Source organism: Tetrao urogallus, assembly GCF_951394365.1.
Source record: "Tetrao urogallus genome assembly, chromosome: 3".
Classification (NCBI taxonomy): domain Eukaryota; kingdom Metazoa; phylum Chordata; class Aves; order Galliformes; family Phasianidae; genus Tetrao; species Tetrao urogallus.
The window spans coordinates 8,627,369-8,644,141 of record NC_136815.1 but is presented as its reverse complement, the minus strand read 5'-3'; the positions used below and the strand labels follow the sequence as shown (position 1 = coordinate 8,644,141).

At 36.2% G+C, this 16,773-nt stretch overlaps 1 protein-coding gene across 1 annotated transcript in view; it reads right to left on the bottom strand.

Moving 5' to 3' along the window:
- The window catches only part of ADCY8 (adenylate cyclase 8), a gene marked incomplete at its 3' end in the record, with an annotated part of 126,150 nt that overhangs the window by 80,674 nt on the left and 28,703 nt on the right, over positions 1–16,773 (bottom strand). The window contains exon 2 of the mRNA XM_079533636.1: positions 14,439–14,588. Coding sequence (XP_079389762.1) covers positions 14,439–14,588 — 150 coding nt within the window. The remainder of the gene's footprint in view (positions 1–14,438; positions 14,589–16,773) is intronic.

Below are 16,773 nucleotides of genomic sequence, written 5' to 3'. Positions count from 1 at the left end.
CTAGCTATATTTGCACGTACTGTGATGGAGAATAGTGCAATTGTGTGGAGGTTATATTAAAAAAAAAAAAAAGTTACAAACTACAGAGAAGAAAACTGCAAAAAATTTGATAGTTTTCTGTACCATACTACCTGTGTGATTTAAATGTCCTCACATTTCTAATCTAATCCAGTATCTTCTAGAAGACATCTTCAAAGGGAAGGAAATATATGAACAAACAAACAGAAAAAGTATCTTCTCTGATTCAGAGAAAGATCTGATAAAGAAATATCATGAACTCTAGGATGAAGAGAACCACATTATTCACCACTGCTGAAAGCTTCCTAGTTGAGCAATTAGGTAAGTGGAGACAACTGAGAAGTGAGCAGCAGTAGAGGTAAGTGCTTTGAAAAGGAACAGGCATTTATTTGTTCAAGAGAACATACATATAATACAATAGTGAAAAAGGAATGTTATAAAATAACTAGTGATCTGTTATCCTCTTAACCATTCATGGCAATAATAACTTCAGTACCTGACATGAAGCAGCCAAATTTAAGAGTAAATTACAGAATCACAGAATGGGCAGGGTTGCAAGGGACCTCAAGGACCATGAATCTCCAACCCTACCACATGTAGGCCCACCAACTTCCCCATTTAATACTAGACCAAGCTGCTCAGAGTCCAATTTGGCCTTGAACACCTCCAGGGACGGGGCATCCACAACCTCTCTGAGCAGCCTGTTCCAGCACCTCACCACTCTCTCTGTAAAGAACTTCCCTCTAACATCCAACCTAAATCTTCCCTCCCTCAACTTAAAACTATTTCCTCTTGTCCTGCAGTTATCTACCCTTTCAAAGAGTTGATTCCCTCCTCTTTGTAGGCTCCCTTTATGTACTGAAAAGTTGCGATGAGGTCACCCCTCAGCCTTCTTTTCTCCAGGCTGAACAAGTCCAGCTCCCTCAGCCTGTCTTCATAGGGGATCATCTTTGTGGCCCTCTTCTGGACCCTCTCCAATGCTCCCTGTCTTTTTTGTACTGGGGGCTCTACACTTGGACGCAGTATTCCAGATAGGGCTTCACAAGTGCAGAGTAGAGAGAGACAATCACCTCCCTGTCCCTGCTGGCCACCTGCCTTCTGCTGGAGCCCGTGCAGAATGTGGGTGGATGACAGCCCTGCAAAGTCTATTGTCTGAATAATCTTCCTGTACCAGCTCCCCCTAAACAGTACAAGGCAAAAATCAAAATTTTGTCTATGCTGTGATTTTCCTTTCTTTCTCAAAATCTTTATCAGTGTTGTCTTCACTTAGGGATGAAAAATACCCTTTGACTGTTAGTTCTGTTTAGCTTTTGTTCTTCCACCTCTACACATGCTTCCAGGTGAGTGAACCCACAAATATCTTGCAGGCAGACATGCTTGACTTGCATTTGGCTATTCCCAAGAGAGTTCAGTTAAAAACTGAGTGGATATACACACAAAATATTAAATATGCCAGTTGTCCCACACTTCACACACTGATTTTAAGGAAATATTTTGCTTGGACTTTCAAGCTGGACTTCAACAATGTTTGTTATTAATACCATGGAATCTTCATTGTCTTAAGCACTGAGTATAATAGCATGAGAAAAGGGCTGTTCAGAGCAATGTTTTTAGCTATCTGGAACATGAGCCTTTGTTACATTTAAGAAAAGCAGATAAAAATGGTATTGTTTTCTACTGGAAAATGACACTGTTCAGAATAAATGTAATTATTGTAAATGCCACTCTAGAAAATAGGAATTTGCACCTTTCATTATGATGACCAAGTCTAAAGAGAATTATTTTCATTCATAGTACACAATGGACAATTCTACTTGCACTCATTTTTCCTGAGTGTTATCAAGACAATAGCAAGTAATTAAAAATATGGGAGGAACTGCAGTATCTAATATGTCCAGACTTGTGGGGTCATGAGGTTGCCTATTAGCATTTGCTACTTATTGCAGTAATATGTGATATCACAGAATCAAAATCATAAAATATCTTGAGTTGCGAGGGACCCATCCAGTCCAATGAGCCCATCTCCTGACTCTTTGCATGACAACTCAAAATTCACACCATATTTCTTAGAGTGTCATCCAAACATCTTAGAGTGTCATGCTTCTTGAATTTGGGCAGCTTGGTGCCATGACCACAGCCTTGAGAAGCCTATTCCAGTGCCTTTTTAGTTGTCCATCACAGTAATGGTCAACTTTAATTGGACTTTTTTCAACTTTAATTGGGCTTTGGCTGCATATATTCTTTCCCCATGATGGTGAACTGCATCTCTGCAGTCCTTCCATATCTTTTGACCTCACTTCCACTTTCCTTTTTTGCTTAAGCTCTAGAAGAAGAACCCTGCTCAGTCAAGCAGCATGTCTGCCTCACCTGCTTGACTTCCAACATTTTGGAATTGCTTGTTTTTGTGCTTTTTAGGGGAGGTACTTACAAAGTGACCAGCACTGATGGTGACGGTCTCCAAAGTCTTCAAAAGCAGTTTCCTAGGGAACCTTTACTACTAGTTCCCTGAACAGCCTGAAATCTGCTTTCCACATATCCAGGGTTAAAGTTTTGGTGGCAGTTTTCCTCCTATCATTAAAGATTTTAAACATGTCTACTTCATGTTTACTATGGCTAAGGCAGCCATGAATCACCACTTCACCCACAAGACCTTCTATGTTTATAAGCAATAAATCCAGGAAAGCATCTTTCCTAATTGTCTCGTTTGGTACCTGTACCAGGAATGTTTCAAGGTGTTTTAGGAATCTCCTGTTCCTAATTATCTGTTTCTATTAGCTCTGTGGTATTCTCAGTTAACATCTAGCAAGTTGAAGCCACTCATAAGGACAAGGGCAGCTGACCTAGAGGTATCTCTTAGTTCCTTAAAGAATAATTTATTCTGGCCAAATGGCTTGGAGTAGACTCACACAATACCCACTTTATTTATTTGTCTCTAAATCCTTACCCAGAAGCTCTCGACTGTGTCAGTGAGCATCATACAGATCATCCCCTCCATTATATACAGTACCACTTCCCCACCTTACCTGCCCTGACTGTCCCTACAGCCTAGAGCTGTCCCTTGTAATACACCAGTCTCAGGACTCTTTCTGCCAGGTTTCACTTATGTCAGTGTTTTGTAGCTCTGGAACTGAGCCAAGACTTCTAGATCCTCTTGCTTGTTTCTAATACTGTGTGCTTTGGCGTAGAAACATTTCAAATGTGTGTCATTGTACATTGCTCCATGTACCTCCTGGAGGAGACTGAAGGATCTCACACAGTCCCTCAAATTTCGTCATGTCATCCCATAGCTTATCACTGGCAAGTCTGGTTTTATCCCTTTCCCCATTCAAATGTAGCTTGAAGCTCTACTGATGAGCTCTTCTATATGAGCTCTATATCTTTCTTTTGTTTGAATTCAGGCAGTTCCCATTGCCATGTCCCATTCTGGGCCAAAAGCAAATATTTCAAGATATTATTGTTCCTTTTCTTTGTTTGGATTACAAATGGTTGAAAGACACAAGTACCTGAAGCCATATTACAAAATCCTTGCGAGACTTGATGATTAACAGTCAGTCCAAGTTGAAGGAGGGAAGATTTAGGTTGGATGTTAGGGGGAAGTTCCTTACAAGGAGAGTGGTTAGGCCCTGGAACGGGCTGCCCAGGGAGGTTTTGGATGCCCCGTCCTTGGACGTGTTCAAGGCCAGGTTGGACGGGGTCCTGGGCAACCTGATCTAAATGTGTATGTTTGGTGGCCCTGCTAGGCAGGGCGGTTGGAACTACATGATCCTTGAGGTCCCTTCCAACCCGGGTGATTCTGTGATTCTGTGATTCCGAGTTGCCAAGTGTAAAAGAAAGTAACTTTCTGATCAGACAGTTTTCTATGTAAGAAAATTGCGGTCTTAATGCCTGCTTGCCCTGTGTAACCTGAGCCACGTAAGACTGATTCTAGTACTGCCAGTTTGCATTTTCATGTCTTTCCAGTGTCATTTTGGCCTCTTAAAAACTTAGTTCATTCTGTAGCATGCAGAGAAGTGGTAGAACAACATTTTCCATTAGGGATATTTTTTGGCATGGTGCCTGTTACTTATCCTGTATTTCTTAGTTTAAAAATGTCATTCACAGAATCACAGAATGGCCAGGGTTGGGGAGGGACCTCAAGGATCATGAATCTCCAACCCCTGCCACATGCAGGCCCACCGACTTCCCCATTTAATACTAGACCAGGCTGCCCAGGGCCCCATCCAATCTGGCCTTGAACACCTCCAGGGACGGGGCATCCACAGCCTCTCTGGGCAGCCTGTTCCAGCACCTCACCACTCTCTCTGTAAAGAACTTCCCCCTGACATCCAACCTGAATCTTCCCTCCTTCAACTTAAAGCCATTTCTTTTTTTCCTGCTGAATACTGAATATTGAAATTAAGTGCAGCAGAATGGATCAGCTCACCATAAAGTCACACAAGCAGCAATGTCTTGCGTGAGAGTGGATGGAAGCATGCATAGAGTTAATATTCGCAAAAAACAAGTCTGCGCTCCTTAACATCAGCAGTCACTTATTAGAATTACTTGGTTACATCACAAAACAATCTCCTGGCACTGCTTTGTCATGTGCTGACTTTTAACATAAACTGTAGAAAGTACAGGTCTCAAATGCAGTATTCCTATACAGAATGCTTAAAAAACCAAATCCTCTGGATCCTAATACACTATTTATCTTAACGAAGAGCATGTTATGATTATATTCTAATGTGATGATCAACCATGTGACAAAGATACTGTAAAAACCAAGAGTTACAAATCAGTATGCCTTACTGAGCTATCTTGTTGAAGAAAACATTTATGCTTATTAGCAATACTGTTCAGTTCTAGAGTCATCTATCATATGTATCTGTACATTACAATTTAAAGTTTAGTGTTTTGTAATTGTTTCTTCCAAATCCCGTGATGCTTTATTTTTCCCTCATTTATTTGGAAATTTGACAAATACCTCAACAAAAAATATTGTACTGTCTTCTAGCATATTGGCTTCCATAAATTTCTGTAGACAGCAAGGACTGAACCATACCTTAAGAACAGAAAACAGACACGTATACAGCATAGCAGTTCCATAATGGCATAATCATAAGATATTCCTCGCCTTACCATTAAAAAAAAAAAAAGGCAGAGTAAACTGCTGCTGTCAATTTTGTTCTGAAAGGTAGCTCCATCTGAATTCAACATCTGTATTTCCATGACCCAGTGAACTATCACTTTTCTAGGACTGCTTTGAATCTGCTGTTGGTGAATCATTGTGTAACTGTTGTGCATTATTTATACTTTCTATTTATATATATATATTTACATTTTGTTACTTTATTTGCCACTTCAGAAATAACTAGACCACTTCAACAACATATATATTTCTCGACAGTTATTGCAGCTAGTGACATAGGAAGTGTCTGACTGCAAGTTCAACTACAATTAATTGTTTTCAGCCTTGTGTGACAAAAACATTGCAGAACAATGAGATTGAAAAGAGCTGGGTGGTTATCTATTCTGGTAAAACAAATAATCCACCTTGTCGGAGACATAACATCAAACTTAACCAGCACAAGCTATATAAAACATCCCCTAAGAGGTCTCAGAAGGTGGAACAACAGTCAGTTTACCTAAATCAAATATATTTTAATTAAAAAAAAATTATTTTACTTTAAATTATCTTAGCAATAGCATTAGCAACATGGCTCTGGTTAGCTTAGAATTCATACTATTAATGGTCAGATAATTTAAAACTATTATCTGATCTTCTGAGTCCCTGTTAATTGCAATATTTATAATGATTTTGAAAGACTCCTCCTTCACTCATCTCATGGTATTAAGAATGTTAGCATAAAGTTCTGATGCTGAACAAGGAAGAAAATTGAATTTAAAACAGGTAAATCTACTTAGAGCTCAGGAGAGGTGGTAGCCTCATGAATTTGGAGCCTGGAGTTCTTTAGTTAAGCAGAGATGACTGCAATGCAGACCAGGGGAAGCAGTAGTTTGTCACTGTATGGAGCATAAACCATTTCATTCCCATTACTCATTTCATTTTTGCTTCTTTGCCTCACATCTGTGAGGCAATCAGCATGGCTCATGAGCCGGTGGTAGCAGGGTAATGGCTTTTTTTGATTGCTATTTTGGTTTTTGCTTATTAATGTCTCTCTTTAGCAAGGAATGGAGAATGTGGAAGTAGGAGGCAATTGAATACAAATCAATGTGCAGTCAGTCACATTTACTACTGACCAGCACAGCATTAATTGTTTTAGAGATGAAAAAGTTTGGGAAAATACCTTTAGCACTGGTCAATCCAAAAGCCCTCTACTAGCCTACTAGCAGTGGGAAACAGTTTTAGTCCTCATCAGTATCTTCTAGGGAAAATTCCCATGCACAAAGCTGTGACACTTTAGAGTTTTTTCTCTTGGTATAAAGGGCAGCTCAGGGTCTCATTCTCATCTCTCTAATGTTTGCTTTAAATCTCATTTCTCTATTTGAGTCCAAATAATTATTTTAGGTTTCCAAGGAGTGGGAGAGATGGTAGAGGATGATTTTTACCTTGAGTTTATCTTGAATTTATATTTGAAAGCTAGATCTGTGGGTTATGCTCTGAGAACCAGAAACAAACAGAAGCAAATTTCACAAGTGTGGACAAACAGAATACGAAAGAACAGCACCTAAAATCTGACATGTGAAACGTATTTTTTACTAAAAGTGGATGTAAGTGGATGGAGCATTTTGAGACAGGAGGATGCAGAGAATGGTTCTGTGATGTTTTTCCAGTTACCTACTGAAACATAAATGCATGAAAAGAACAAATTTCTATTGAGATTAGTTTTTTAGAGAAAGGCTCTATTAAATAAGAAATTCTGTGGAACTGGAAAGCCATTCTGAGTATCTCAGATTTAACAGGCTGATCTTCCTGTAAAGAAGAAAGCTGACTAAAATGCAACCAGAGACTTACACTGAATTTTTAATAATAAGGTTATTGTCTACCAACTGAAAATAGTCTCGATTATTGTGTTCACCATTTTTATTTATGAAGCATTGAAAAACTAGTTTTGCAGTGAAAAAGATGGCATGTATGATCTCTAAACTTCCAATTACTGTTTTTTCATACTAAATCTGAACTTCATCCTTGTACCAGTTTAGACAGATTTTCATATTCTTAGTAAAAGTATCAAATAAGATGACTTCATAGTATTTAACCCTCTTAAAGCTTCATTTCCAATCCCAGCCAAATCTGTTCTTACTTTAAAGGTTGCAAAGTACTGAATGTTGATTAAAATCTAGATCTGTAAGAGCTTGAAAAACCTACACAACATGTAAGCTTCTTTATAAAGCAAACAAATACAGAATTCATCAGTCGGCCCAGAGTTAATTTAAGCTTTAGGAAACAAAGACTGTTGCAGAGGAAAGCGTGAAAAAAATTGCGTGAAAGTAGAGGTAGAAGGGAAACAAATGCTCAGACAGAACATTTTTCTAGTGGAGATTAAGACAAGATTACTGTTGTTCCACAGATAACAGGCAGAAGAGGCTAAATAGGCCAGCAGATGACTGCTCTGAAGACTGAGAAGTGTACTCTCCTTCTACAAACCAAAGAAACAAACTGAAAAATAGGAAGTAAGCTCATATACCATCCCTTTTGTTGAAGTAGTAAAATTTTGTTCAAATTTTACTACTTTGTTCAAGTAGTAAAATGGTACTTTAGAGTGGTTGAATTCAAATCCTTTGTGGAAATCAAGTGAAATAATAACCAATCTAATTTAACTTTCAAAATGAAATTAGAGTTTGTGGAATACTATATGAGAGATAAACCAGCTGGAATGTAAGTCAGTGGTATGATTTGCAGTGAGGAGATGACTGCTAGGGCACTCTCGTATGGACTCTTCTTCTCAGGTGATTTAATGAAGAAGAGATTTTTTCTTATTATTCACCACATATTTGACAAAACTGAGGATTATAACTGTAGATTCCTGACTTCACCCCAGCTCAACAGGAAGCATCTCCTGAAGCTTGGTGGGTCAAGAATGATGACAGTCTGGACTTTCTTGCCTGAGTATATATTACTTCTCAGGTCTTAAATACTGGGTGATTTCTTTCTGATTCAAGTCTTCATCCCCATCAGTGGCTTAGCACAGCAGTGGTAATGCACTTTGCTGGTGAGCTCTCTATGAACCAAGTAGGGAGTTTTCTTTTTCGTGAATCAAACAGAACCTGCTGCAGTGGGAACAAGAACAAAAACCTCAGCAGAGGATGAAAGTGAGCATCACACAGATCTAGATGGATTTCACTTGTCAATTCAAACAACTCCAAGGAAAATTCTTCTTTTGTAAGACACCATCATGTGCTCCAAATCGAACAGAAATTGTGCAAATAAAATGTTTCAGAGATGATTTTTTTTCCTCTTATTATTTTGAAACACTATTCCAATCCACAGATCATAATATTAGTAGGATATGGTTCATTAACTTATCTTTAATGAAGCATCCTACTCACTTTTACCATTTCTAGATCCAGAAAGGCTTTTATAGTCTCACTGTGTTTAGAGGGGTGCTGGAGAATAAAACTGTAGACATCACATGAGAGAAATCTCTTAACCATCAGTAAAATAACTTTTCTATGAGTAGCATTCCAGTAACGTTGAGATCATATTACAAAACCCCCAGTATTGGGGATATGTGCTGGACTGATTTTTAAAATGATTTAGCAAACTAACTTCTGCGATGTTCTCTTAGTAGTTGTTTTAAGCCTCTATTTCCATCTTTAGTTAGTGGAAATTTGAAGTCAAAATATTAATATCCCTGCATAATAATTACTTTCTGATATGTATAGCTTGATATATGTATATATGGTGCAGGGAAAAGCAATTATCTGAGACGTTCTTTATAATTAAATGATAATATTTGAAAGTTTAAAATGTTAGACAAATTTCAAGCAAAGATGAATTGCCTGCGAAAGAGCAGGTAAGGACACCAGAGATTATGATAAATTCAATTATTCATAGAGACATCATTTCAATGTATCCGTGGATTTAATATGTAATTCATGTGAAGTTAGGGATTTTGCTTTGAAGAGAAGTAGAAGTAGAAATGAAAATGAGATGCAATACACGTTCCTGTTCTTCACTGAGGGCAATTTCATAGCATTTTGACAATGAGGAAAATAAATTATTTGTTATTTATGAAAGTGTTGCAGTAGCTAATTAAGAAAATACATTTTCCTTTTTCATTGCCTAGATATAATGAAAGCAGAATTACCTGCTGTGCCTTTACAATAAAATCAAGGTAAAAAGGAAGACAATGTTTTTGAACTGGTTGTTAACAAAGTGCAATACCAAGTGTAAACTTTTTTGAAATGCAGAGAAACCAAATGAAAGTATAGAATTAAAACTTCAAACAGGTAATAGTAAGCGATGATGTTATTGAAAATAAAAAGGATTCGGGAAAACTGAGAACCTCATTTTCTTCATTTATACACAATTGCCATGTACTGAAAACAAAACTGGAAGACATTTTATGACTGCCACTATGGCTGTTTGATATAAGTATACATCTTAAATATAAGCAATTTACAACTACTGCTACCCACTGTACTCTTCACTTTATTAAAATAGTGATTACATTTAGGAAAGACATTGCTTCTGAAAATTAATGAAAAATTGTCGTGGTTTTATTTTTTTGTTGTTTTTTTTTCGGGCTTCAGTATTCCACATCAAAACATCATGTAGTGTACGGGGCATTAAAGTGTTAATGCCCCAATTCCAGGTACCTGTCCCTGTACATTACAGAAGTCACCGGACTTAAAACAATGACAAAAAATAAATATACATATATAAATATCAGATCTTCAATGAATTTGTTACTTTTGAAAATTAGGCTGAAACGCTGATCTTTCAGAAATACTTGTGAAAATTTTACTTGAAAGACTTGTAAAGAGTAAATGGTGATGGGAGAGGAAGGATGAAACAGAGTTCTACAGGTCCAATTCTGTTTGATTTTGTGTTTGGTTTTGAAATGCGGAAACTGGAATTTAAGTCATTTATAAGCTGTCAAACTTTAGAAAGATTCCTTAAAATTCTTCCCTTCACACATTTCATTACCTGTCTACATTTCATTACCTGACTACATTTCATTACCTGTGCAGTAGATGAATGTATTGCAATCTGCTTGAAAGCTAAACCTGTGCACCTGTGGATATTTTCTATGGAGAATGAACTAATGGACTTTGAAGTCAAACTGGAAAAAAAATATATGTATATCAACCATACTGAAACAGAAACAGGGATCCTTAAATCCTAAAAGTCTCAGAAAAGAAAGAGGTCACAAACTGCTGGAAAATGACAGTATCTGAAAAGAGAAAATAAAAAAAAAAATCACATCTTTCAAAGTTCCACCTCAGAATTGCTGTTTGTTCTTCTACAAACACACAAAAACATCATTCCACCATCGTGAGGCAAACTACTGTTTTGGTGGTTTTAACTTCCATATTCATTGCACCATACAAAAAGGATGATGACAAATTAATTTATGAAAGTATTTTCACTGAAAAATATTTGTCTTGTCAAGATGAATTTCATCAGGAAATGTTCTCTTCATCTCTTGCTTTCCACCGCAAGACTGAAGCTGATGTCGAAACTTTATATGTTTTCTTGAAAATCTGAAAGTATCACTAGGGAAATCTTCAAAATCTCTGAAACCCAAACAGATTCCTTATTTATCATTTTTACTGTTTCTTTGTACAACTACGTATGTCTCATGCTACCTCTTTACTGCCTCTAAAACAGATTTTGTTTACTTCACAACTGGTGATTTTCCATTATGGGCTCTTCTAGGTATTATGCGTTGCTTAATAGTGACAGCTTAGCATTTAGTTATTAGAATGATAGATGCTTTAAGGTGATCAGTATAAGGTATATTGAAAAACTGGAGGGATCATTCTGAGAGCACAGATATTATGTATTAGTTTTAACAATGCATAAAAATGAACAGAAGCATATGAAAAGTATTTATATATTTTTTAACTGTAGTTTGCTCTGTAAATACTTATGAAAGTAAAAAAGAATACTTATAATTTCTTGCTTCAGTTTTTAACTCATATTGTTTTTTCCTACTTCTGATTTAAACCAAGTCAGTTTCAAACCAGACCAAAAGGGACCTATCTGCAATATCTATGACATCTTATAATAATTGTCACTATTATTTTCAGTTTAAGAAGTGGAAACAAACCTTGTGAGATTTTAATTATCCCATTCGTTAACACAAAAGGAAAGAGTACCACCACTGAAAGCCACAGAAATGTTGACCCTGCTGTAAGAAACCTTAAGTTTATAAAGCTTATGAGAACTGGAGGAGAAATAAACCAAAATGGAAAAGAATTCAGATTTTCAGTCTTATTAAGGATGGAGTTTCCTATGCTTATGGGAAAATCATATTGCAATTTTGAAAACATCTACTTTTGAAGACCTACTGATAAAAATAATTAAGATAGCTTGTAATGCATATAGCAAAAGAAAATAGTCTCTTCAAAAACATATATATTTTATTCCTCTTTGCACATATTTCTTATTGAATATTACCTGCAATTTTAAGTAATTATATTTTTTGCCATATAGTCCCTGCAACTTTTTAATAAGGAGGAAATATTTTATTTGTATATTCTGCTTGGTCTTTTCTAACATTAAAGTCACAGTGTGACTCCTGGAATTATTATCTGGAAGAATTATACAAATAACTATACGTCCACTTGCTCAGTTCATACTTTCAGAAAATTTCAGAAGCCATATCACAGCTATTGACTTGTACACTTTTTTTTTTTTTCTTTTTTCCCTTCTTCAGTTATCAGAAAAGTTTACTGGAAGGTTATAGAATGAATTTATCAAAATTCATCCTTAATTTTTTAAAATGTGCTATGAATATAATAATAATGTAATAATATAATATTTATACCACGTGGAGAAAAACTACGTTACCTGTATCATGAAATGCAAATGTCTTGAAAATAAAAATAAAAAAACAAACAACAGTGCTTGGATTACTGCCTGCAGATAGTAATCCTGTGGAGATGACAAAGCTACAAGAAAAAAGCAGCCACCCAGCGTGTGACATTTTCAGTCATCTCAATGGAACATATTTAGAAATTGCTTACATGAGCCATTACTTTGGAAACAAATGGAAAAAACAGAAGACTCAGAGAAGATACCCTTCATTCCAGTACTGGAATATGTCATCATTGCTCTTGTCCCAAATACAGATAAAGACATGTTGTATATAATATGTAAGTATGTATTTAGATTATATATAATACATACATATGTGTATATATTTTGTATACTATATACATGTATATAATACAGGTATGAAATATATTTCATGCATATATATATGAAATACATAGATCTAATATATCATTCATTTGCATTGATATACACAGCAAAATATAGATTATAGAGTATTTAACAGAAATATATCATGCTTATATAATGTAATATTACTTTGATATACGTAATATGTAAAAATTTGTATACATTCATGTATAGGTGTTCATAATATAAGAGTTCAAATTTTCAAATCAAATTAATTAGAATTATATCAAAATGTTTTGTTCCTAAACAGAGAATCATACAATTGTTTAGACTGAAAGACCTCCAAGGTCATCAAGTCCAGTGGTTAAATTTGGGACTAGCTTTTCATTACATTGAGTTTTAAAAGAACTATTTCATTAAGTGATCAGATACCTGTATTTTTTCTCTAAGGTATTGTCCTTGGACAGAAAACCTTTTCCCCTATGCATTTCTAGTCATATGATGCCTATGGCACAGTACTTTGTTTGGTTATAGGTGAGTCTCAGTCATAAATGGCTAACTCTTCATGAAGTTCTGTCCTTCGGGAACAACACAGCCCTAGAATCTTGCAAGGCACCAGGCCAAAACGAAATGCACTGTTCAACATTTATGAGAAACAAATCTTTCAGATGCAAGCCCTACTTTCATCTGCACTGAAAAAAACCTGTGTTTTTGTTATTATTTTTTTAAACCCTTTGAAATAGAAGCACTTTGTCTTCATTTTCCTAATAGGAAATAAAATTTCAGCAAAATTGAATTTCTCAAAAAAAAAAAAAAAAGAAAAAAAAAAAAAAGAAAAGCTATCTTCATAGAAATTTCATTTTCCATGAGAAAATAAAACAATTATAATGGAAAATCCTCAGAATTATCTGGAGCAGGGAAAATTCCTGTTATCATTTTCTAAAGAAGTTTGCACTGAACTCTAGGGAACGATACTGAATATGAAAGCTTACAAAGTACAAGTTTACAAAAGAATTGACAAGAAAAGAGCTTTTTATAAACAAAAACAAAACACAACAAAAAACAAATCAAGCCAAGCCACAAAAACTAAAACTGAACTCCTACACTTACAATGAGAAGAGAGCATTCTAGAGAGAATCCAGCTTTCCTTAAGGACCCCCAGACATGGCTGGAGAGACCTTCTGTCACATGTAAGTGGCAGCACTCAACACAGTCATTGCTTCAATTCTCACTTTAAGTATAAAACATTACATTTCCTAAATATCTTTATAAGAAAGTGACTTTAGTAAATTAAACTAAATTAAATTGGAAAGTAACACACATTTCTTTACAGAAGAATGAAATTAATACGAGTAAGAAACAGCAGTGTAGTGTGTATAGGTTGTACTTTGATCTCCATGCAACTTTTAAAATAAGAGGTGAACCTTCTGATATTTCAGTGGAAAAGCATAATGTGCATAACGGTACATCTCATTTCTACTGCCTAAGCAGAAATCAATAAGCAGAAAACTTATTTTACTGGATGTCTCTTAGTTATGGATTGGAAATTATGACGTACCTAAGAACAACTATACAAGTTTGGACCAAAGGTTCATCTAGTCCAGTATGTCATTGCTCACAGTGATCAAAAGGAGATTTTCAGAGAAGAGTTTAGGATTAGAGAAAGCAAACAGTGATGCTTCCTTGTAGTAGGATTCCAGCTCTGAAAAATCATTGGGAGGCAAAGGCAATGTTTTAGTATTTTCTCCATCTAGATAGAGTTTTCTTCCATGAAGTTGCTTAATTCAACTAATACAAGCTTTTTGTATCCAAGACATGCTGAAACAACTTCCCCAGTTTAACCCCACTTGTGTAAACAACCATTTCTAAAAAGCTATGAGATAGTGCTTCACACAATGACCCCTTGTTCTTGTATGGGAAAAAACAGTGATATTCATCTGGTTTCCCTAAGAAAATTTTTCAGTTGTCATATCAGATCAATACACAACAGCAAAATGACCGCAATCATCTTACTTAACCCTCAGAAATCAGATAGCATCATACTGAGGCTACAAATGAGCCAACAGCCTGAGCTGTTCAATTATCAATTCCAGTTAATACAAAAATAAGAGTGCTTCTTGAATACCTGTCGCTGGTTTTCTGTCTCTAGCCTCAATCTGGCTTCTACACATCTTCTGGTCTCCAGGAAGGCTTGACGTTGTGCTCTGTCTGATAGGTAGCTAATGAAGATTCCTGCGGTGTTCATACACATAAATAACACTGCCTGGGCCGCTATCTGCAACAAAAAACAAGCATGATTTGATCAGGTAACAGAAGCAAAAATATCTGTTTAAATATGAAGGGGGAATGAGAATGTGGCTCTCCAGTCATGTTGACTGTAAAACTAAAAGGCTATGAAAGTTTGCATAGAGGAATCCCTTGGATCTTAATTAAAGGCATCAAATATATAAAATTCTCTCTGCCTTGAGGAAGAAGTATAAAGTATTTGGGGGCATTAAACTCTAGTTGAACCACAAATGATGTTTCCAAGAACTGACTCACAGGGCTATAGTCAGGAATGATTACAAACATAATTAACAATTTGTTTTTGCACTGCCTCTTCTGTAGAAGTAACTTTTTGATTTGTCTTATGGCTAGTTTGAGAGCAAAGCCATATTAAGGAAAACAAAGAGTGCCAGTTAGCTAAGAATTAGTATCAATTATAATAGTTATTCTGTTATTGATCAAATCAAATAAATTCATTTTCAGCTGGTGCCAAAGTACAAGTTTGCATGATCTGAATCCTGAACAATCCAACAAGAGAAGCTGAATGCATAACCAAATACTTGCATAGCCTATGCCTGTGTACACAAGCCTTTTATTCACCAATGCTTACGTAAGTGCTGCACTCTTTCCTTGTAGAAGGTGCATCACAGCTTCGTTCACTGAGACATGAACTTAAACGATCCAAGTGGGAGTGGATGGTTGGGCAGTTTGAATTCCAAAGGCTTGTCATTGATACCTCTCTGTGTTCTGTTTATTTGTAAGGCATAGCATATCAACAAGTGAGGATCTTTCAGGAAACACAGTAGGAAATGTATAATACTTGCATGCATTATAGACAGAAAAGAGCCCTGCAAATTCAGTTCTTTATCCAACACCTCATTGCTGATGTACGTTACAAATTTATGGGAAGTCCTCTCAGCTCTTGCTTCATTCTGTTTTTCGGTTATTTTTTTCTTCTCTCTGTCATGGTGCAGTCAGAGCCACTGTGCTAATGAGGTGTCACTAATTGTGCCCCATTTTTCAGGGTTGCACCACAGTCCTGGTGATAAAGCAGCCGTGGACTACATTACCCTTCATGCCAGCATCACCTGCTAGCAGAGATGTCCAGGTTCTGATACTTACACACCATAACAGCGAGGGTCATTCTTATAGGATCATAACAACATTAGAACTGCCATGCAGTGATGGACAAAACGTTCACCACTCTGAATCCTGTCCCTGATTGCGAATTACAGAGAACGCTTAGGTAGGAGTGCACGGACAAGTCAAGTGCATTAGAATGTATTTTCTAAACTGTCCTGAACACTCCATCCAACTGTGGCTGAGAGATATCATTGGCTAAAAGTTGTATTTTTGTAGTGTTATCTGATAATCAGTCGCACCAAGATCCAACTTCTGCTTCTTCTAATAGAAGAAAACATTTAGAAAAACTCCTAATCTCGTTGTGACGCTGTACCTTAGATCTGCAGGTCTCATTCCTCACATTCAAGTAGTTTACAAAAGTGATATTTGATATCAAACCAAATGCATTTGCCAGAAACATCAGCTTTATATATTCCCGTATTTCTGAATTTGGAACATTGTTCTATGATCAAACAGGGAAATCATTTACAGTTTATATGCCGTGATTAAATAAGATTGCATATCCTGGCTCCATCTGAAGCTCTGCTTAATCTTCGCCAATAATAGACGTCTAGGACAAGCTTATGAGAAATAGGGTGTGATTAGCATGATCTTTGCATCATCCTAGTTTCCAGGATCTTGTTCTTTACAGCACCTCTAAGCTGGAGGTGGCATACTCTATCCATTTGTTTAATGACCCCTGGTAGATCAACTGTATACATTTTTCTCTGATATTTACCTGAAGTTATATCTTTGGCCTCTACTACATCCATTGGCAAAAAAAGCCTATCATTTAATTAGGCACTTTCTGTTTAAAATGTTTCTTTTTTTTTTTTTTTGCTTTAGTTTGCAACCTTATCATTACTTTGAGTGCTCCATCATGCTTACGAGACACAGTGACTAATCATTTCCATTTCATCTTCCTTTCAGCTCCCCTGATTTTACTGACATACAGCATATTTCCTTGCAGCCCTTATTTTATTTAAGGAAGGAACTTAAAACTATTTATTCTTATTGTGTTTGTCACCATCCCATCTCCTTGTTTTCTGCTTTCCTCTATCTCACCACGGTTG